This window comes from Psammomys obesus, unplaced genomic scaffold (genome assembly GCF_907164565.1).
Source record: "Psammomys obesus unplaced genomic scaffold, mPsaObe1.curated_primary_1811, whole genome shotgun sequence".
NCBI classification, from domain to species: Eukaryota; Metazoa; Chordata; class Mammalia; order Rodentia; family Muridae; genus Psammomys; species Psammomys obesus.
Genome location: NW_026585698.1, coordinates 2,814,628 through 2,838,576, shown reverse-complemented (window position 1 = coordinate 2,838,576; position 23,949 = coordinate 2,814,628). Strand labels below are relative to the sequence as shown.

The 23,949-nt window shown below is 38.6% G+C and overlaps 1 protein-coding gene across 6 annotated transcripts in view; it reads right to left on the bottom strand.

Annotated features, from left to right (window-relative positions):
* Window positions 1–62: 62 nt before the first annotated feature.
* Herc4 (HECT and RLD domain containing E3 ubiquitin protein ligase 4) overlaps window positions 63–23,949 on the bottom strand; it is a 70,025-nt gene continuing 46,138 nt past the window's right edge. For 2 of the 6 annotated variants that reach the window (XM_055598907.1, XM_055598910.1), the window contains 11 exons: window positions 17,296–17,415; window positions 14,887–14,910; window positions 12,497–12,595; window positions 10,676–10,843; window positions 10,056–10,199; window positions 7,032–7,198; window positions 6,768–6,834; window positions 3,406–3,488; window positions 2,464–2,647; window positions 1,794–1,896; window positions 63–1,134 (listed from right to left, as the gene is read on the bottom strand). In XM_055598907.1, the coding sequence (XP_055454882.1) occupies window positions 926–1,134; window positions 1,794–1,896; window positions 2,464–2,647; window positions 3,406–3,488; window positions 6,768–6,834; window positions 7,032–7,198; window positions 10,056–10,199; window positions 10,676–10,843; window positions 12,497–12,595; window positions 14,887–14,910; window positions 17,296–17,415 (1,368 nt within the window). In that variant the 3' untranslated portion in view covers window positions 63–925. Of the gene's footprint in view, window positions 1,135–1,793; window positions 1,897–2,463; window positions 2,648–3,405; window positions 3,489–6,767; window positions 6,835–7,031; window positions 7,199–10,055; window positions 10,200–10,675; window positions 10,844–12,496; window positions 12,596–14,886; window positions 14,911–17,295; window positions 17,416–23,949 lie in introns of those variants that run through there. The other 4 variants (XM_055598909.1, XM_055598908.1, XM_055598911.1 and 1 more) reach the window with 4 other exon arrangements.

The window sequence follows — 23,949 nt, the reverse complement described above, 5'->3', positions numbered from 1 at the left end:
CATCCATGAAACACAGACACACCAACTCCCTAAGTTTGAATGCGAGAGTGAACCAATGGAAGTTGAAATATTAAGCTATTAAGTCTTTATTTAAGCTTTTCATGGCATTTTTAATTTAAAAATAAATATTTGCATTGTAGTTAGCAGAGTCACATGTACCACATCAACTCAGTTTCACAATTTATTAACATAAGATGACAGCACCATAAAACCACTTAAGATTTTTCTAAAGCACTGAAAATGTAATACTTTAGTCAGTAGTTTTGAAGCTCTAACTTGTGATTAGTTCTCACACTGGCCACTAGTTCTGTTTCTGGCCAACATATCTCAGCAAAAAAGGAAGAGCTGCAGGCTAAATAAGTATTTGTAATTTAGGTCTGCATGGACATTGGTTGCAAAAAGATTGTTTCCACCATGCTCTTCTAAAATCTCCAAGTCAGAATGAATCATAATTTTTAAATTTCAGCTCAGTTTAATTACAACAGAAAATACTGGTATCTGAATGTCACTATTTTATTACAAAACTTTTATTTACAAAATGGAAAAATAATCAAATGACTATCGGCAGGCAAAAGTTAAAAGATTTTTTTTTTTACCCAGTGATTGAAGAAATATTAAGCAACATTTCCATGCACCCACATATCAGGTAATTTCTGAAATATGCAAACTCTTAAAATTCCTGTTAGTAAAACTTTAATGTATTCACAATACTTGTATGTTTATGAGGATGGGGACAATCCATGGTTCTGTACAGTAAGTTTAGCATTAACAGTTGCTCAATTTTTCTTTAATTTTTTGGCTTTCATTAATACAGTAGTGAACAATTTGCAAGTAAGAATTACAGAAATAACTCTCACTGTGCTGAATCCACAAGAAAAAAGTGGTTTGATGCCTTGCACTAAACAGTAAAGTCAGAACTCCAAGGTTATATTAAACTGAAGCCTTCATTGTGATCAATAGCTTGGATCAGTTTACATCGTAGAGTTTCTTTTTCTGTATATTTTGGAAGATCTAGAAGGTTAAAACAGGTATGGGAAACCGGGAGATAGTTCTCACCGCCTCCTGTCGACTGGATGACTAGTTTCAGACTCTTCATACCAAGAATGGGGATGCGATCACTACCTGTCAAAAATACTGCCAAGAAAAATGATTTAGGCAATGCAGTCTATGACCACAGTCTAGCTTTGCATTAATTATTTTTACAGGAAGTGCTCAATAAATTCTTGATGAACAATGGTATTGAAAAAGCATTTTGAAGTCCCTTTTGGAAGAATTGTTTAGAGAACTGGTTAAGCTAGCCTTAAATTTTGTGTGTGTGTGTGTGTGTGTTAACTCAGTTAAGTTTCTGAAGTTCTCTCCTACCATATTGAACTTGGGGAGTTGAGCTTCACTGCTAAACTGTTTCTAGCACACTCTCTAGTCCACTTGAGCTCTGTAGTTAAAAGCAGACCTTGAACTTGAGATCCTGGCTTAGAACTACCAAGACTGGGAAGAGCTTCAAGAAAAATACCCTACAAAGATTTTTTTAAATAAAAAACAATAGGAAAAGAAATCAAGCCATGTTCTGTAGCATATAGGATCCTAGTTAGGTCCCCAACATCCATATGGTGACTGCTCACAACCACCTCCAGGGGATCTGAAACCCTCTTCTGGCCTCTGAGGACACCTGTATACATTATACTCGCATAGAAACAACATACATGTAAATAAAAGTCTTAACTAAAAAGTGAGCTAAAATTTCAGTTTTAACAATTAGATTCTCACAGAATATAGAGCTGGTTAGAAATACTTACACAGAAATTGTTTCTTCTTTTCTAGTGGCAATTCATGAAACACTTCCCAAAAAATTTTTATCGTGGGATGTTCTGCCCAATACTCTCCTTTGTATTCTGTATTCTAAAAATAATAAAACTTTTTATCAGCATTAAAGATTTCGTAAACCTATCATGGTTTTAGAGCAGGAACTACTGCAATCCTGGTACTTTACAATGTAAAGCTGATTCCCAGGAAAAGGGAATATAGACCTATCATCTTTGTAAGTAGACGTGTAAGGTTTATTAAAATAACAACATGGAACTGTATCACAGTTTATTTTACTAAACAAAAATGCTAGGGGCAACACTGACAGTGTTCTGTGGTAGTCTGTTTCTGGGATGGCCTAGAAATCTTTTTGTGATCCCCTCATGGCCAGCCATATTAGGGACCAACTTAACACTGGATTTGCTAGAAAAACAGGGAAACGCAAGTCTTTATTAAGCACTGGGTGGAAAGCCGTTCAATCTGGGTAGGGGCCTATAGCACTTTCCCAGTCACCTGATCATCACCACCAGAGTGAGCACTGCAGGTATGAGGGGCAGTGGAGTGTCTATCATAAGCACAGCAAGGAGCAACAACACGCAGAAGGGCTACATTTCCAATAAGGCATGTCTTGCCTTTCCATTCCGACAAGACTTTTTTCCTTACCTTCTCCAGTTCTTTCCAGTCATAATTTGTATTTCCAATGACCATAGCTTGTAATTCATTAGGCTGGAAAAGCAGAAGAACTTTTCCCCCACACACTTTATGAAAGCCAGCATGGAAAGCATCAAATAAAGATGCTACTGACTTATTGAATATGTAGTCCACATAAGCATCAACAAACTCTTGCCTAGAAATAAAAGCAAGGCACGGATGTTCAGGTCACATGCACAAATTTTGCTCCTTCTTGCTACTTTTCAATTAAACTTGGAAAAATGAGTAGACTTCAAAGGGACATTGTCATTATGGGGAAAACTAAACCAAACCCAATTATTCTTCCATTAAAAATAAAAAACAAAACAAACAAGCCACCAGGTGTGGTAGCACGTACTTTTATCCCTAGCACTCTGGAGGGAGAGACAGATGGAGCTTAGAATTCCAGGCCATCCTGGTCTACACAGTGAGGCAGGACAGCCAGGGCTATGTGAAGAGACCCTGTCTCAAAAAACAAAACCTTTTAAAGATGATCTTGAATGCTTAATATCTATTTCTTGGATATAAATATTGTTAGATTCCTTGAAACCAAAGGAACTGAAAAGGATTGAAAGTCTCTCTGTAAGACAGAGCCTGACAGCAGGCTCTTTCTCTCTCTCCTCCTCCTGCTCAGAGGATTTTAGAAGCAAAGGCGTATTACTTTCCCATTAAACATTCAAATATTATTTTTTGTTTGTGTCTGAACTATTTTGAGACAGGGTCTCATTATGTAGTCGAAGCTGGATGAAAGAGATTATCTGCCTCTGCCTCTGCCTCCTGAAGTGCTGGGAATAAAGGCATGTGGTACACTGCACAACCTAAACTATTGCTTCCTTTATAGTCGTGACATGTGACATGTTTTAAAAACATGTAGTAACCCTTGTCATTCCACGGAGATTAATGCAATCCACCTACCGATTCTGTTTGTTAACGGCAGTGTCTGCACCATTAAGAACCAGCTCTTTCACCTCTGTTGCACCAAAGTTTTCAACTGTAATCTAGAAATTAAAAAATAAAATTAAACTCAAAACCTGTCCTATTTTAAATGTAACATATTTTCAGACTCATATTCATCACTCAACCTGTAACATGATTTCTCTCATTAAATATACAAACAAAAATGTAAAAAAACATAGGCGTTAAACCATGCTGCTCAGGGCCTACTTACAAATTATGCTTAGAACCCCAACTAGGACCCCACTTCTAGTAGTCTGAAATCCTACAGCGGCCAGGGACACACTATCCACATACACAGTTAGCTAAATACGGGAAACCTCAGCACTTCTCATAAACAAGATAGTAGAAAAGATGTTTTCCTTAGGAGAGCAGGCAAACTGGCCAGATCTTCCACAGGTGCCAGCACAGCACTTCCCTTATGACAGTACTTTCCTGTATTCTTCTATTGTGAAATTTCATTCCAGATAGTTTTTAGTTACACACTAATTTGGTTTATAAGGTAGTAAACATTATTTTAAAACTATTTCTTCTACTAGTCTGCTATTTTTTTGTATCTACAAAACACCATGGTGGGAGTAAGATGAGGAGTGGGAATACATCTGTGCAGGAGAAAGCCTTTAAAAAAAGGGTAAGAACCGAATTTTACCACACAGGAATCATCTCTACAAAACTGCCACACAATATCCTCATACACCAACTCAACAATAGAGCAGTAAATAAAATAACCAAGTTCTCAACGTTCAAATGGCACGTGGTTCTTTTAAAAAAGGCAGATTACATGAAAGAATATTGTACGATGAATGATATAAATAAGAGGAATAAGCTGGAAAGAAAGTCAAATTACAGAAGTTGGAGAAATGACTCAGTGGGTAAACTGCTTGCTTTCCAATCACGAGGGACTGAGCTGGAGCTCTAAAACCAAGGCTAGGAGAAAGCAGATGTTTGGGTGCTCTGGCCCAGCAAATGCAGTGAGCTCCTCAAAAATTCAGCCTCCATATAGCCACATAGGCAAGCAAGTCAGTGCCTATGCATGCAGATGCACTCACACACAAATATAAAGACACAAATACAATCTTGTTGTAAAAGGAGAAATGATGTGTTTTATGTTCCCATAGAGCTTTTAATGTAAAAGCAATAAAAGGGGCACAGAGAATCTCTACAACTGGGCAGCAGGAAGAAATGCTTGACTTACCACTGTTCCTGAATACTTACGAAAACATATTTATATACTTTTGGAACTTGAATGTCACAGAACTTAGTATTGTAATCAACTATAGTTAGAGACAAGGAATCTTAAACTGATATGAGTAAATCTACTGAAAATGGGAACCAAAATTTTACAGAAAAAGAAAAGCATTTTAAGTAAGATTTCCTCCCACTTCTTTTTTCTCTAAGACAGTCCTTCCTCCCTCTCTCCCCACTCCACCTTTTTCAAAACAGAGTCTCAATGTGAAGTTCCAGCTATCCTGGAAATTGCTGTTTAGACCAAAATGGCCTTGAACTCCGAGATTCATTTACCTCTGTCTTGGTAGTGCTGGGGTTAAAAGTACACACCACTAGGCCTAGCTACTACCTACCTACCTACCTACCTATTAAATTAACTTCCTCCCAGATTCATTCATTCATTCATTCTTTCTTTCTATCTATCTATCTATCTATCTATCTATCTATCTATCTATCTATCTATCTATCTATCTACCTACCTACCTACCTACCTACCTACCTACCTACCTACCTATTAAATTAACTTCCTCCCAGATTCATTCCTACCTCTCACACTGTCCTTCCCCCATTTTGGGTCTTTTAAAAAGAACCCATCAATTTTAATCTGTTCTGCACACTGTTGTGTAACTATTTCCTCTGAGACTGAAACCCCCAGAGAAGTGACTTGGGCAAGAAGGCCAACAATTCTAAATAGCTTCAGGAAGTCCCCGAAACTGATCAGGTTCACCAGGACAGGACCCTCCCTGCCAGGGTAAGCAATAAAAGTAGAGAGTCCCTCTCTGACAGAAGGAAGCTACAATGCAAAAAAGACTAACAACAGGTGCCTGGATGACATTTACACCAGTCACTTGAAAAGGACATTCTTCAACTTGTTGAGTTGCCTACAGGCTATTCATGTGTTCCCAGTTTCCCAGCTTTTGTAACCTGTCACCCATGTTGCGGTAGGTGCTGGTGATGCAGTGGTCATTTTTGTTCCCTGTAAGTAATTCCCCATCCATTCTCTTGTAAGTAATACCAGTAAAACTCACTGGTTCACCAAGTTGGGGAACTTTTCCTAGAAAATTTTTGTCACATGGTACCCAAAGAACAAGTACTCTCGTGCATGGGACATTTACTCTGGAGTTTGGCTCCTGGGTATGGTGAACTTAGCAGGAGCTATACCTATAAAGAAAATAGGCTCTCCCTTCAACTAGAAGCCATCAATTTATATATGTAGGTTCTGTGTGTGGGTATGTGCACCGAAGTGGAGGCCCAAGGCACAGACTCATGCAACGCCAATTGTAAGCTTCCCAAATGCAGTGCTAGGAACTGAATTTGGGTCCTCTGCAAGAGCATCTAAGTATTTAAGCCAGCAGAAGATTTTTCCTGTGACAGAAAGAAAATACAGTTCTACTTCATCTTAAACACCACATTTCCTTACAAATATGCCACATACACTTCAATCTTATAACAATTTACGAGGTCTGGCAAGATGGTTCAGTGGGTAAAGATGTTCTCTGTGCAAGCATGACAACATGATTTCAGTTCCTGGATTCATGGTGGAAGGACAGAACTGATGAGTTAGACAAGGATGGATGGCAGTGAGAAGCAGAGAGACAAACTAAAGGAATTCATCTATAAAGTAGCCTAAATTCATCAGAAATCCTGTTTTTCAATAATCTTCCCTTCTCTAATCACTCCTACAGTTACAGCCTCAGAAATGAATCCCTAAGTTAAGTCTCCTGAAAGCACAGAGATGAATGATTGCCACGCAATTATTTTAGTTTTCTTTATCTGTAAATTAAGGATAAAAACAACTTCATAGATTGGTGAGGATAAAGTTAAAGAATGTGTGTGCTGTGGCTGGCATACAGTAAATGTTAGTTTCAGGCTTAGGAATTCCACCTATGGGACTGGAGAGGTGGTTCAGTGGTTAAAAGCACTAGCTGCTCCTCCAGAGGATGTGGATTCAATTCTCAGCACCCACTTAACAGCTAACAACCATCTGTAACTATAGTTCCAGGAAATGCTGTGCACATATAATCATGCAGAATAAACATGCACATAAGCACACTTAAAAAAAGACAGTAAGGCCAACCTATTTCTGTTGATCTTACCGTAAAATTTAGACAAAATGTTTCCTCTATATCATCTTCTGGATAGTCCAGCAATTGCTGCATGCTTCTGTTTAAAAAAAAAGTAAAAAAGTAAAACATACATTATCTTGACAATTCTGCTTATGAGTAAGTATATACTGGACTTTCCTTTATTGAAACTCTGGTTTACTTAAAATGTAAACAAAACTCACAAAACATGGTTATTTCTGTACACTCCTCTCCTCTTTGTCCCAAACCTACCCTCAGCACTTTCTAATCACTAACCTCCCGACATCCGGCATCAGCTCTTTCAGATCATCCAGGGATGGCTTCCTTTTCAGTAGTTTCTTATATAAAGCCAAAGGAAAATGGAGGTCCACAATAGTAAAATTATAAATTGCTAATCCACAGATAACACCAATTAAGTGGAACAAGTCACTGTCTTCAAATGTCTAAAAAATACAAAGAAGAAAAAAAGTTGTACTTGTTTTCTAAGTTAAAACTTAATTTTTAATACAAAAACATATTCTACATAGTGGGAAAAATTCAAAGACACAGAAAAGTAACAAGTAAGAAAGAAGCTCATTCCTGTCTCCCTGGCATGAACATCACTGGGTACATTTCCATTCAAAGGATTGAATGAAGAGGTAGGAGCACCTTCCTAAGTTCGAGGCCAGCACAATCTACATTGCCAGTTCCAGGACAAGTCAGGATTACAGACATACATGTGGCCTCACAACTGACTTCTTTCCGGAAACAAAAGCATTTTCCTGTTACTAAACAGTGAATGTGGGCTGTTAGACTTCATTTCTATGGGCACATCCCTGAGTGTGATAACAAGGATAGGCAGGAATAAGAGGGTGGTTGACAAGACAATAAAAGCAAAAGCATTTGCTTTTCTTGAACAGTTGTTCATGGTACGTGTATCTGCACACATGCACATGTGTGGTGGCTGGATGGCAACCTTGGGTGTCATTAAGGCGGCTAGCCACTTCCTTTGTCCTGGAGCTCACCAGTAAGTCTAGACTGTCTGGGAGCCCCCAAGATCCTCCTGGCTCTGCCTTCCTAGCACTGGGGTTACACACACACCACCAGGCCTGGTTTTTTGTTTTTTTTTTTTTTGTTTGTTTTTTTTTTTGTTTTTTTTTTTTTTTTTTTGAGACAAGGTCTGGCCCGTAACTGTAACTTTAGATGCAGCCTAAGATTTACTCAAACTCAGTTCGTAAGCACTGGGGTTTCAGGTGTGAGTCACTATATCCTGCTTATACCAAGTTTTATTTTATTTTAGGTAAAGATTTATTTACTTTAGGTATATGGGTAGTCTGTGTGTGCATCTGCAAACCCGAGGAGGGCATCGGATCCCAGGATCCTAGTTGTAAGTTACCATGTGGGAACTGAACTCAGGAACTCTGGAAGAGCAGCCAGTATTACTTAGCCATTGGGCCATCTCTCCCTAGCCCTTATGTCAAGCTTTTTAAGTGGGTGGATGTTGAGGATCAAACCCAGGTCCTTATGTTTCTAAGACACATGCTTTATTTCCAATTGAGCTAACACTACCTCTAAAACAATAATAAAAAAATAAAATAAAATTCAAGGCCAAGAGTGGCGGAATATAACTGGAATATAAATTCCAGTGCTAAGGAAGGAGAAGCAGGTGGATCTGTGAGTTGAAGTCCAGTTTGTCTACATACGGAGCTCCAGGCCAGTCACGACTACACAGTGAGACCCTGTCTCAAACAAAAGAAAACGAAATAAAAACATACAACATACATTCAAATTAGTTATGGTGGCACACTCTTGTGATCCTGGCAACTATGGAGGCTAAGAGTATCAGGAACTGGGCCAGGGGTGGTGGCATACACTGGCAGTAGCATGAGGATCTTTGTGAGTTTGAGGCTGGCCTGATCTACATAGAGTTCCAGGACAGCTATGGCTACATAAAGGCCTCATTTCAAAAACAAAGCAAAAAGAAAACCCAAAAGGAGTTCTTTACAGGAGAAAAGAGGAAAATGACATAAAGCTTGCTTCTTCCAATGTATCTATTCTATAAATCTTACTGTAGAAGTATGCAAACATTTCATATACTTATAAAACTAAATTATACTAAAATAACCAATTCCAAAAAAAAAAAAAAACCCTTAACTTAAAAATAAACACACTGACAGAGTAACCATAATAATCTCAAAACTAGAGTTTAACTATTTCAAATGATAGCAAACAACATTAGGTGTTTATCTCTACTCAGCTATATCCTAAAGATGAAATAAATGACAGCAACTTAAAATGTATTTTCATTTACATCATAATACTGGTGCTATTGTCTGGCTGTATTTGGTGGAACTACCAGTGTGCTGAGGATGTTTGATCAGGTCCCAGGCAACACCATGATGCCCCCAAAAGATAGACAACGTAGGTGGGCATCAGTAACAATAACTGCAACACAAACTGAGAGACCCAAGACCCAATCTATACTGTGACCACTGGTGGGCACTAGCAAACATTTGGCCTCTTCAACAGGTAACTTGGACAAGACCCTTTGCCCATGAACCAGATACTGACTAAACAATGCAGAGGTATTCTCTCTCTATAAGAGCATTCAAGCTAGCATAATTATAGTGGCACTATTTTGTTACCCCTTAGGAATTGCTCTGGGCACTGACATTAATAACTGCTATCCTCACACAAGAGAGCCAGCCTCCTGCAACAAAGACTAAAATACATGAAAAGAAATCTTATCAATAACATAGATGATAGAAAATTCTTACAACCAGAGTTCAACAAACATTTCCTATAAAGGACCAGCTGGTAAACATCTTAATCTTAGTTCAACACTGGGTCCTTGTGACTAATGAACTCTGTGTTTGATGTGCACGCTGTCAAAGCAGTCATAGCCAACAGGTATGACTTCCCCTATGAAAATGTATGGTGAGAAAATATGGCTCACACACTACAGTTTGCTGGCGCTTAATCTAAATTATAAGACACCGGTGATCTCTAATATTAAATGAAATTACCCCAGAAGAGAAGCTGGCATAGTAGTATCTATTCAATTTTTCAAACTGAAATACTCAGAAGGAAAATTCACTGTTTTAAAGCTGATTGTTCCCCAATTTATTTTAACTTGAAATGTACTAAAAAAAAAAAAAAAAGTTGTATACTGACAATAACTCTAAAACTTCCTAACATCAAGTTGTAGTAAAGCAAACTTTTTACCAAAATGTTAGCAATCTAGTCCTCCTGAGTGAACCTGATATATACGGAAACAGAAACAAGATATGAAGAAATAACTGTGGTAGATGGGCATTTTACCTTATCTGAAAACCAAATGAGCCTGGAATCTTCATAATATTGAAACATGCCATATTTAGGATCCAGCAATTCCCTCATGATGAGTAAGAAAAATTCTTTGCGTACACCTCCTGCATCAACAGCATCTTCGCCAACAAATATAACCTAAAACAGGGTAATGTGAACACTGAATAGACAGTAAAAAGCTGAAAATGCATCTCAGATCCTGTAACATGCTATTCGTTGCTAATGAATCTCAGCAGTCTACAGTTTCAAAAGTTAAACAGATAATCCAGCTGGCTCAAAGTTAGAAGCAGGGTTACTCCTGCAGAAGACCCAGGTTTGGTTCCCAGCACCCAATTGGTGGTTCACAACCATGTGCTAACTATAGTTCCACAGGACCTAACCTCTCTTCTGACCTCTAGAGGCATCAGGCCACACACACAGCATATACACATGTAAGCAAAATATGCATACAGAATAAAAATAAGCCTGTAATTAATAGAAACAAAAAATCCCACAAAATGTTTAAAATACACACACACACACACACACACACACACACACACACACACACACACAAATACCCAGAATAGCTTCTAAACAGAAGTCCCAATTCATGCAAAGAAGTTATCATTTACCTTTAGAGGCTTTTTATAATCTATATTCTTGGTTTTCCTAAGGACTTCCATTGCATCTCCTACAATATTCTCTCTGCGAACCACTAGAATTAAGCAAGGATTCACAGACTCAATCACTGGGAGAAAAAGAGAGGAGACATTCTGCCTGTGGGCCTGGTCAATAGCCATCTAGAAAACAAACAAATCAATCAGAATTTTATTTTACTTTCATGTTTTTATTTTACTTTCATATAATCTCATTTACCCTAATCTTCCTATGAAGTTCAGTGTGGAGGTTTGAATGTGAACGGCCCCAAAGGCTCATGTATTTGACTATTTAGTTCCCAGTGTGGCCTATTTAGGAAGGATTAGGTATGGCCTTGTTGGAGGTGTGTCACTAGGGATGGGCTCTGAGCATCAGGCCCAGCCACTCTCTTCTCTGCTTCCTGCCTGAAGATTAAGATATAAAACTCAGCTACTGCTCCAGGGCCATGCCTACCTGCTTCCTGTAAGTGAGCCCCCAATTAAATGCTTTCCCTTGTAAGTTGCCCCACTCATGGTTTCTTTACAACAACAAGGTGGGATGACCTTGAACTCCTGCATTGCCTACCCCTACTTTCCAAAAGCTGAATCAGGGCTGGGATCACATGCAAGCATCACCAAGCCCAAATATTTTACTTATTCTAGTTAGCACAAAATTTCATCGTAATATCATGTATGTGTATATGTGAGTATGCACGGCACACACACACAAACTTTTCTTATCCTTTAAAGACATGGTCTCACTGTTTTGTTTTGGCTGGCCTGGAACTCATATTGACCTGCCTTCCAAGTGCTATATTAAGGGTGTGTGCCACCTTGCCTAGTATTTTCTATGAACTAGTTTTTAAATTTTTCATTATGATCTGTGTGCAGTAGTGCATGCCTGTAATCCCAGCATTCAGGGAGGCAGAGGAAGAAAGATCTTTATGAGCTTAAGGCCAGCCAAAGGGAGTTCAGGATAGCCTTAGCTACACAGAAAAACCCTGTTCTCAAGAAACAAAAACAAACAAAAAATTCATTATGATGAAAAAGCTCACTGAAAAAGGGCAAGAGAAAGGAAGGGAGGTACTCTGGAGGCAGAGCTCAGATGTTGATGCTATACTTGGCTAGCCAGCCAGGGTTACACTGTGGGACCCTGTCCTGTCCTTCCCACAAAAGCCACCCAACCACAGCAAAAAAAGGGAAAAGAAACACCTATGCCTAACTTCAAGGTAATTTCCCCCTTCCTTTCCATTTTGAGACAGGCCTCTGCAGTTCTAAGCTGTTGCAGACTTCACTATACAGACCAGGCTGGCCTTTGAACTCACAGAGCTGGGATTTAAATATGTGTTACCACAACAGGCTCAAGGCAATTTCAAACTCTTCCCATTTAAGTGATGAAGTGCTTCCAAGTTTAATTTTATTTCACCTCTCACTCCTTCCATCTTTTCTCAAGTACACAATTAAAGGACAGAATGAAGCCAGGCGTCTGAAACAATCTACTGTTTTATAGGGAAGCTAATAAAATTGTTTGTAAAGATGTACTTATATAACAAAGGAGGTTTATCATTTTTGAAGATAAACCTTAACGTGAGACGAAAGCTAAATTATGCTTTTTAAATCACTCCTTTTTAAAATAAGTGGCTTTCACATTTGTGTCTCATGTAGCGGTCTGCATGACTTCACAACATGTCAACAACGGTGTACCCAGACATTAGTGTTTCAAACAAACAAACAAACAAACAAACAAACAAACAAACAAACCCGGAGACAATTTTTAAGAACATCTCTAAATCAAATTACCAACTGCACAGCATTTACCTGCATCTGTAAGACTGCATCTGTCTGGAGCAGAGTAGTTTTTGCCTGGGCATCAAATACAAATGGATATGTACAAATTGTCACAGGGATATCTGCCAACTGGAAATAAAAAAAAAAACTTATTATAGCTGAAGCTGGTTGTGGTATGTGGTGCTGTCATTTTTAGTAAAGATGATCATCACATTCTTGGTTCATTTATTGGTAGTGTTAAAAATTATAAAAAAATGTCACTCATTTTTTACTATAGGATTTTAAAAGTGAATTCAAGGTTTTGTGAATGTCAGTTAAGTGCTCAACCACTGAACTACATTCTCAGCCCTTTGTTTTTTGAGTCCAGGCTGGCTTTAAACTCTTCAACTTCCTACCTTCCATGGAGTAACATGTACCACAACTGAATTTAACATAAAGGCAGTACTGAAATATTAATCCCCAGATAAAACTTCTCTTTGTTTTGGATTTTTGAGACAGTTTTTCTGTACATGGCTCTGGTTGTTTTGGAACTATGTAGATCAGGCTGGCCCAGAACTCAGAGAGATCCACCTGCTTCTGCCTTCTGAGTGCTAAAAAAATGTATTTTGTGTGAGTACATGTGCAGGCATTCTAGCATCATACATGGCCTGTGTGTGCAGGTCAGAAATGAGTGCTTTCCTTCTCTCAGGAGGGTCCAAGGGACTGAACCTAGGTAGCAGATATCTTTATCTGCTCAGCTACACTGAGGCAACTCTTACAGAAATCACATGTAAAATTCTTTGTTTTGTCTGTCTGTGCATGCATATATGCCATCAAGTGTATGGAGGTCAGAAGACAACCTGCAGTAGTTAATTTCCTCCTTCCACCATGCGGATGCAATGGCAGGTACCTTCACTTACTGACCCATCTCCATGTTCCTGAATCTTCACTTTTATATAACACTAAGGATTTGTTTAGGTCAGTGCTTCTCAATCTTCTTAATGCTGTGATCCTCATGCTTTCCTCATCTTGGGGTGACCTTCAACCATAAAATTATTTTTGTTGCTACTTCCTAACTGTAATTTTGCTACTGTTAGGAACTCTAATGTAAATACCTGATATCTTCAATGGTTTTAGGCAAACCCTGTGAGAGCATCCTTCAACTCCCAAAGGGATAGTGACTCACGGGTTGAGAAATGCTATTTAACTCCTACAGGAAAGTATACGGTCATGCAACATTTCAAGTCCTGACCATGTTTTTCTTTCTTTCTCTCTCCTTCCTTCCTTCCCTTTCTTCTTTCTCTCTCTCTCATTCATTCATTCGGTTTCTCTGTGTAGCCCTGGCTATCCTGGACTCACTTTGCAGACCAGGCTGTCCTCGAACTCACAGACATCTGCCTGCCCTTGCCTTCCTGAGTTCTGGGATCACAGGCGAGCGCCACCACGCCCGGCCTGATCATGTTTTCATCTCCGGTTTCCCCAACACAAACTCTCATGCTGGTGGGGATTGTGCATGGAGCCTTATTCATGACAGCAAAATCTCTAGCACTGAGTTGTGTCTGATACCAGTGCTTTCTTTTTACAATTTAATGCGATACTTATCTGAGGAAGCAAACAAATAATATTTTATAATGTAAGCTAACTAATATTCCATAATTTAAGTACTGGGAAAACCAGTACTAAATAAGGCAAAGCTAAGCAAAGCAAAACAACACCTAACACTAAAACACAAAAGTAGTAACATAATATCCCCAGTTCTGAAAAGGGAAGCTTAGGGCTGCTTATTATTCAGGTCAAAGTACTACAACTTTATATATTAGTAACACATGGAACAAAAAGAATAAGCATCAATTATTAGTTTAAAAAATAGATCATTTTACTTCTCTAATATTTTGCTATATTAGGTAAGTATTTATAAAATTGTAAAATAAAATGTACTTAATTCTGAGAATATAGTATATTTTATATTGGGAGACAAAGAACAGGAAATATCTTAAAAGTAAATCTTGTTGGAAGGATTCATATAGGTGTAATGTTAAACAATATTTTTTTGTTGCTGCCATTGTTTATTCCTAAGACAGAGTAATCTCACTGTGCAGCCCTGGCTAGTCTCACTACATAGACCAGGCTTGGCCTCAAACTCAGATTATCTGCTCACCTCTGCATCTCAAGTGCTGGGATTAAGGAGGCATGCCATCATACCTGGCAAGAGCTTTTAATTCAGAAAACTTTTCTTAATTATACAGACATTCTGATATTATACAGGATAATTTCTATAGTCAAGTTTTAAAACCAGCATAACATATACATTTAAAACCAAATATATATACATGCACATTAAAAACAAAAACAAAATCACACTAAAGACAAAATTGACTCTACACACAGGAAAAAAACAGAACATACTTCATAAATATGAGGCTTTATTGTACCAAACTTACCTCAGTTAATCCAAGGCTGACATCCTAAGAGAGCAATGCAGAATGCAACAATAATGAGGAAAGAGCAGTGTTAGTGTTCTATTTCTAGTCAAGAAGTAGTTCATATATTTTGCTATAGCTGAATATTGACTTAGTGAGGTAGAAAATAAATTAACAAAAAAGTTCACTGTCTCACAAGAACTTCACATCTGTATCTATAAATTTAAGATTTTGGGGTGTGTACTCTCAGGCTTGAACATAATGAGATCTGGTTTCAGCAACTACATTTCTCCACTTGCAGAATTTATACAGACTAGCAAACGAATTCTTAGCTTAAGATATCGTTATGGGTGTTTCTTTACCTGAAAAATGAAAGAAATTACTTCTCAGACTTGCCCTCAATGAAGTAAGACATGTTTAGTATATTAAGCTATTAGAGAAAAGAAATGAGAGAAAAGCTGCCATAAATTATGTGACAGACAACCAGGAAGATATCGTATAGTGGTTGTGTTGTTCCCTCCCTTAAACTTTTTCTTTATTCTGGAAACAGAGTCTCACTGTATAACTCTATGTGGCCTGAAAAATTACTATAATAGCTAGGATAGCCTCAGACTTAGAGACTGGCTTGCCTCTATCTATCTCCTGAGAGCTGTATTAAAGTACCATGTACCACAATGCTCAGTATGTTTCCTTACATTTTTGGTTATTAGTATGGTTTATGAGCGACAACACTAATGTGTCTATGGCAGTCAGGAGACAGCACGTACATGTTGGTTCTCTTCCTGTTTGCATAGCAAGTGATTTTTCCTAATCCTGAGCCAAAAACAGTAAGCCTAGCAAACAACATTAACTTAATAAAAAGTACAAGACAGAACATAGAGGTTGCTAAGTTGCAAGAACAGATTTATGAATGGAATAATATGAAAGTATATTTAAGAGGATATTCTTAAAAATCCCTTCCCCCCCGTCCCAACTATGGGGATTAAACCCAGGGCCTTGCATGCAGTAAGCAAGTGAATAAACAGTGAATGACTTACAACCCCAGCCCACACATGTAAAAAAACTTTTTTAGGCAGGGTCTCACGTATCTCAGGCTGACCTTGAACTTTAATTCTCACCTTCCCTCCTTCCTGAGATGTAGACATGTGTTACCACGCCTACTTTTATGTATTGTTGAGTATCAAACCTAGCACATCACCTGTAAGACAAGTGCTCTACCAATCGAGCTACATTCTTTCTTACAATTTCCACATATGCTCAGGGCTTACACTCTGAAACACGCTACTAAATTTACACTTGATGGCTCTTGTGGTGAAGAATTAACTTTTTCAACTTTTTCCAAATACACAACATTTGCCCTGTGCTATTATGGGAAGGAGATGTCTGTGAGTTCAAGAATAGCCTGGTCTACATGGTAGGTTCTTCATGGATGTCTTAAAAGAGAAAGAAAAGGAAAAGCAAGCTTCCTGAAATAATATTTACTCAGCAAATATGTTCATTTATAAATAGAGCTAGGAATTATATTATAGATTAGAGAGAATGAGGAAAAAACTCATAGTCCTCTATTACCTTCTTCTTAATGAGACACAGAGCTGGATAACACTGTAACTTTGTAGAAGGATAAGTAAGATATGCAAACACAGGACAATGGTCGCTAGCTAAAAAGAAGTCTTATTAAGATAGGATTCCTCTTTGACCTCCCCACCCCCTAAGGGAGGAGCAGCCTTGCTAGGCCACAGAGAAGGACTTTGCAGCCAGTCCTGAAGATACCTGATAAAACAGGGTCAGATGAAAGGGGAGGAGGTCCTCCCCTATCAGTGGACTTGGAAAGGGGCAGGGAGGAGATGAGGGAGGGAGGATGGGATTGGGAGGTAATGAGGGAGCCGGATACAGCCGGGATACAAAGTTAATAAAATGTAACTAAACAAACAAACAAAAAAAGATAGGATTCATCTCAGTTACAACAAAGGTTGTATACAGATGGGTTTTACTTTTTCCATCAGGCTGGCCCAGAACTCACTGCCTCCTTGAAGGACTGAAACTACAGGTGTGTGCCACCCTGTTTGGTTCTCATGGGATATTAAGTATCTGCTTACTAAAGACCTTGAGTCACATGCAAAGAATCAATGGTCCCAGGGCTCTGTCCTGGTTCTGAAGGAAACATCTCATAACATTTCTAAGGGATCCAATATGTACTACTCTGAAAATTAAAGAAGAGGAAACCTCAAAGGAAGTAAGAGTTGAAAGTTTAAGCCACACCTGCATTTTCTCTAGGAAGTACTATCTGGTGCTGGGAGAGTATCTGCATATAGAGCTATATATGCATACACCTGAAAAAAAAAGCTATGAAAATGCCTGTTTCCAAAATGTTTCTTTTGTATCATAACAATTGGCACATAAATTCAATCTCAAAATGCAGAGAAGACATACCACGCCATAGGCTTGCTGTTGGACCCAGTTGATATAGTCATTCCTTATATCTATCAATTCTTGTACTTCATGTATGTAAAATTTATCATACTGTATAAGTTGTCCTGTTTTCTCATTTACCTTAAAAAAAAAAAAGTGTGATTAACATTAAATTTAGCCAGTACTTTCAGTTCTTAAGCAGAAAAGAAAGGCTTTGGAGAGTTCTTTAGCTAGTTTTCTATGGAAAAAAACAAAACAAAACAATTATTGAGTGCCTACTATACATGCAAAATCCTTATCAAGTACTATGGATATCTATCTGTATTCAGTACCTCCAAGTCTAGAAATAAATATCTTTATAACACAGCACACTATAAAATGTTTAAACCAGAAAATTCATGGACTTCAAGTTGGCAGACAGACGGGACACCACACGTGTAGGTGCCTTTGGAGGCCAGAAGGTGGTGCAGGTCCCCTGGAGCTGGAGTAACAGGCCATCCAGAGCAACCTGACAGTGGGCGCTAAGACCTGAACTCAGGTCCTTTAACAGAACCATCTCTCCAGACCCTGAATCTGTAGGGTGGTGTCTGGAGGGGGTGTAAAGACAAAGCCAAGCAAAGCTGCAGACTCCCTGGAGAGAGAAGTATGTACATATGGAAAGGCAGTCCCTAGTTATGAGTACCACTGTAACCAGTGACCTGGCTCCCTCATCAACACTCGTACAGCGAGAAGTCTTCTGCCCATGTAGAGTAACAAGTACATACCTTTTTATCAAGCAAACCAACCCGAATCTAAGAAAGTCTAATGATCTACATCCTACTTTGCAGAAAATAGAAAGGATAGACCAGAACCATATTAAGGACACAACCACAAAAGTCCTCATTGTGGAGCTTTCACAACACTCACAATTCATCAAAAAAAAAAAAAAAAAAAAAAAAAAACCAAAAAAACCAAACAAACAAAAACAAACAAACAAACAAACAAACAAAAAAAACCCAAGGAAATGGAGATTAAGGGGTAAAAGAGGGTAGGGGTTTTCTAAATTGAAGGGGGGGGGGGGACTAGGGCCTATAAGATGGGTAGGGGGGGAGGGGGGGGGGGGGGGGTCTGCTACCATGCCAGACAATCTGACTTGGATTTCTAAACCCATGAGGTTGAAGCAGTAACACAATTCTTTCATGTTGTCTTTGGACCATTCCATGATAGCCAAGGCACCAACCCCACACAAAATGGATTTTTTTTTTTTTTTAATTTTTTAAGAGACCAGAGAAATTCTAATGATAGGTAAAGAAGCTGCTCATGAAAGTCATCTTCCTGACTGTAACAACAACAAATTCTTGCCCACAGAAAATAAAACAACTACCTTATTAAGAACCCTGTAGATCAAGCTAGTGCGATGGTACATGCCTATAATCCTAGCACTCTGGGAAGCAGAGGCAAGCAGATTGCTGTAAGTTTAAGGCCAGCCTGGTCTACAAAGTGAGTCCAGGACAGCCAGGGCTACACAGAGAAAGCAAAGCAAAACAAACAAACAAAAAACCACTGCAGCTGGCCAGGCGGTGGTGGCACACACCTTTAGTCCCAGCTCTTGGGAGGCAGAAATCTCTGAATTCAAGGCCAACTTTACAGAGCAAGTTCTAGGACAGCTAGCAATACAGAGAGAAACCCTGTCTTAAAAACAGAAAAGAGAATTATCAGAACTAATAATTTACCAAAGTCATGGAGTAAAAGTTCCATACTTCAATTTTTCAACTCAAGTCTCTATGAAGAAAGCATTGAAAATAAAACACTTAAACTATATACAACTGAAGACATGACATTGAATATTTTAAATGTTTATTACTTTATGTGTATGTCTGGACCATGGGCATTCCTGGTGCTCATGGAGGGCCAGAAGAGGGCGCTGGATCCCCTGGAACTGTAGCTTTAAATGATTGTGAACCACCATGTGATACCGGTGCTGAAAATCGAACCCAGTTCTCTTTAAGAGCAACAAGTGCTTTTAACCACTAAGCCACCTCTCTAGCTGCCTGGGAATATTTTTCAAAAGATATACCACAGTACATTTGGACCCATGAAAACTATAAAACATTATAAACACAATAAAGAAACCCAAGATTTAAAAACAGTACGACTATGATCGTAAACTACAAAAGAAAATAAGACTTGACAGGAAATGGGGTTGGGGAGGATGAAGTCTGGAGAAGGTACTGTGTGGTTATGGCAGCCAGGAGGTAGAGGCAGGAAGATGCCTGTTGAAGACCATCCTAGTGTCTTCAACACCTACTGAGTGGAGGACAATATGGGCTATGTGCAAAAAAAAAAAAAAAAAAAAAAAAAAATTCAACAAAGAAGTTAAAGCAATGGAAAGACTAATATGTTTAAGAATTCTAAAAAAAAAAAAATTACTTTAAAGATACTAAAGCAGTGGTAATAAGTTTAATTCAACATAAATATTAAGCCTAACTTCAAAAGGAAAGCAACAAAAGTAACTTTACTAACCATGGCTCCCTCTTTCAAGATAAGTGAGTAAATCTCCATTAAAACCTTTTTTTTGAGCTGGGTATGATGGTGCCTTTAATCCTAACATTCAGTCAGACAGGCAGATCTTTGGGAGTTCCAAATCAACCAGGGTTACATAGTGAGACTCAAAACAAGCCAACTCAGTAAACAAATAACCCTTTTCTTGGGGAGACCAGATGGCTCAACTGGTAAGGGCACTTGCTTTCAAGCCTGACTGGTCACAGGAGTTTGATCCTTGGGATCTACAAAGTGAAAGGAAAGACAATTGTCCTCCGGCCTTCACATGTGTGCTGTGGCTCATGTATGCAAAATGAATGAATGAACGAACGAACGAACACATAACTTAAATAGTAGGCCATGGTGGCCTACGCCTGGTAACCCCAACAAGAATGACTGACTTCAAGGTAAGCCTCTTCTAAAAATATTAAGTTCTTTGTTAGCCAAGGCTACAGGGTGAGATCATGTCTCAAATGAAAAACAGAAAATATCTATCAATAAAACAATTCTTTAATTAGAACCAGCTCTATCTGTTGCACCTTTAGAGGGATACACTGTAATAAACAGCTATTATTAATTTTAAAGAGTTTGAAATCTATGAAAATATAAACTCTTAAAATTGTAAAAGTTTGTAAGAGCAATAAATGCTAACTGCTTCAAAAAGAAAATAAAAAAAAACAAAAACAAAAAACAGTGCACACCTCTTCCCCAAAGAACAAGATCAGTACCATGCTGATCTAAAAGGTAAGCTGAAATTTTAACTTAAAATTGTTGACTTTTACTTTTAAACCAACTCAAACTCTAAATTCCAATAATAGCTATCATTAAATCTTGTACTACTTGTGCATATTGTATTTCAATATTCTTACAAAACTGCTTTTATTGTCAAAGTTATATTTTTAACCCCTTTCTTGTTCTAAGTAAAAACATTTGAGTTTTATTTCCTGATTTTATGGGGGTAGGTGTGGGGAGAGAAAAAACTAACTACATAGCCCTGGATGCCTTAAAACTAGCTATGTAGACCTCAAAGTTACAGATCTGCCTGTGTTTGCTTCTAGAATGCTAGGATTTAAGTTGTGTGCCACCATGCCAGACCATTTTTTCCAATATTCTCATTTGGAATAAACCAGAGGGAAGCTGTTATAGAACCCAAGTCCTACTTAATAAACAGAGATATGAAGTGTGAAATACTACCTAGCCATCCATTTATGGATGTGTCCTTGTAAGCTTTACTAAAAATGAAAACACATGCAATTATCAAACATGCACACACCCACAATGGCATTTTCACAGATACTCAGATTTTTTAAGTATAAACACAAACTCAAAAAAAAATAGTAAGGTCTGTGTAACCCAGGATGGCCTTAAACTCATAATCTACCAGCTACCAAAGCAGCTGTCACTAGGCCAGGTGCACACAATGTTCTCCTCTCCCTCCCTCCCTCTCTCTCTCTCTCTCTCTCTCTCTCTCTCTCGACAGGGTCTCCGGCTATATAGACTAGGGTAGCCTTGAATTTACAGAGATCTACCTGCTTCTGCCTCCAAGTACTTGGATTAAAGGCATGTGCCACCACCACCCAGCTCAAAATGTTCATTATTTGTACATATATAATCTTTCTAGATTATCAGCTCAAGAAGGGTAGAAATCATATAACTTTATCACTAATCTCTGGTACCTAATATAATTGACAAGTATACAGTAGGCACTCAATAAATATTTCAAAGGAAAAGCAGAAATCACATGACTCAAGTTCAAAAAATCTGCAAATAATGTTTACTAAAAATGTTCAGAATAAAATGCATAAGTTCTGATCATAATGCTTTTATTTCACGTTATAATTTAGGGTTTTGAGTAAGGGGTGAGTATGATGAATAGATGTATGTTCTACCCATTCGGTTTGACCGTTCCTTGCCACAAGCTCAAATGTTTGATAACTAGTAAAATACATAGCTACTACGCTAAACATACCAAGTAAGCCCCATTCTTTTGGCACACTTATACTGTTACCATGTACTGTCTAAGAACTCAAAAATAATTGAATCACTATCCAGGAAATTTATTTGATTATAGATCCATTCCTGACAGTAGGTACCAAAGGTATTTTCCTCATGATGCCATTTAGAGCATTTGAAATGTTTTCCATTTACAAAGTTTTTCCAAAGGACATGACATATGGGAGGAACAAGCACATCCTCAAAAGAATGAACACAAAACAGTTTTCTTGTTCATACTCTTGCTCCTAGGTTGGGTCAGGGAAAAAACTGAGGAAGCTTCCACTAACTCTTAATCACTGAGAAGAGAGAAGGAATATGTAACAGCTGTCACACAGTGTCTTGAGACACACACATCCACACACACACAGGAGTGCGCATGCCTGCCACAGCACATCTGCAAGTCAGAGGACAACCTGGAGGAATGGTTCTCTTTCTTCACTATGTCAGTCCCAGGAATTAAACTCACACTTAGTGACAGGTTCCCCACAGAAGCATCTCACCCTCAGATATAAACGTCCTTGAAAAGCAACGTCTAAGCCAGGTGCAGTGGCCTGTGGTCCCAGCACTCAGGGAGGAAGAGGTGGGAGGATCTCTGTGAATTCAAAGCCAGCCTGGTCTACAAAGTAAGTCTAGGACAGCCAAGGCTAAACAGAGAAACCCTGTCTTGAAATACAAACAAAACAAAGCAATCAACTACTGGGTGGGTTTGTTGGAAGATTAAAAAAAAAAAAAATTTTTTTTTTGGTATGTGACTGCTCTATCTGTATGTACAGCTGCATGCCAGAAGAGGGCATCAGATCCCATAGTGGTTGTGGGAAATTGAACTCAGGACCTTTGGGAGAGCAGACAGCACTCTCCAGCCTTCTGGAGAGCCTTCTCTCCAGCCCCCACATTTATTTATTTACAGTAGAGTAGAATGAAGCAAAGCTTTCTTCAAAGTAGAAGTATAGGAAAGATGACAGCTCCAAGCACATCCTGAAGGAGATGTCTGGACAAACAAGCATCATTCCAAGGCTGGGAATGTAACTCAGTGTAGAGCACTTGCCTACCATGTGAGAGGCCTTGGATTGATCCCCCCTGCATAGAGAAAAAGAAAAGGGCAGAAGAAATAATTTCCACTAACATTCTAATTTCAAATATATAACAACTTTAAATGAGAACCTAATGTCTATCTATCCCAAAAAATCAAAGTAGTGTTTTCTTCCCCATCCAAATAGCATAATGAAATCAATGACTTCAAGATGTGTAACAACTTAAAAATTATGTAACTTCGGACCAGCAAGACAGCTTAGCAGGTAAAGGCACTCGCCACAAGTTTGACAAGCACTGTCAAACACCTGGTGGAGAGGACTCCTACAGGTTTCCGATTTCTTCATGTGCACCGTGGTACATGCTCACTGGCACACACTCAACACATGAAGACAAAAACAGTATTTAGAAGTTAGATAATTCAGCCAGTTGGTGGTAGTACTCGCTCGTGTTTAATCCCAGCACTTGGGAGGCAGAAGCAGTTGTATCTCTGTGAGTTTCCAGGACAGCCTGGTTTACAGAGTGAGTTCTAGGACAGCCAGGGTTACACAAAGAAACCCTCTCTTGAAAAATAAAAATATAAAAATAATATAAGCTCTATAATTTAAATAAAATAGTAATCTTGAGAAACCATCAGGATATTTTATTGGTAACTGTTCACTTGCATGCACTAAAAATCACACCGATAAACAGCATGAGAGATTAAAACGTATTCTTTCAATTTCTAGCCCAAGCTTGTACTGATGCGTACTAGACATATAGTTCAGTGATAAAGCGTGCCTGCCCGACTTGAGTAAAGAAGCCCTGAGCTCATTCTTAGTACTGCGCGCGCGCGCGCACGCACACACGCACACACATATAAATAGCATACAAAACAGCCCATCTAAAGACGTAAGAAAAGTAAAGCCGACTCTAAGCCTATGTGTGTGCTTTAACGTTATATTAACTATGTGTGTGCACAGTTTAGGTGCTTGCAGAAGCTTGGGTGTTAGAACCCCTTGGATGTGGAGTTGCTCAAGCTACCTGATGTATGGGTTCTGTGGAAGCGCAGTATGTACAGTATGTACTTAACCACCTTAACCATTAAGCCATCTCTTGGGCCCCCCAAGTACATGTTGGCATGCTTACTAA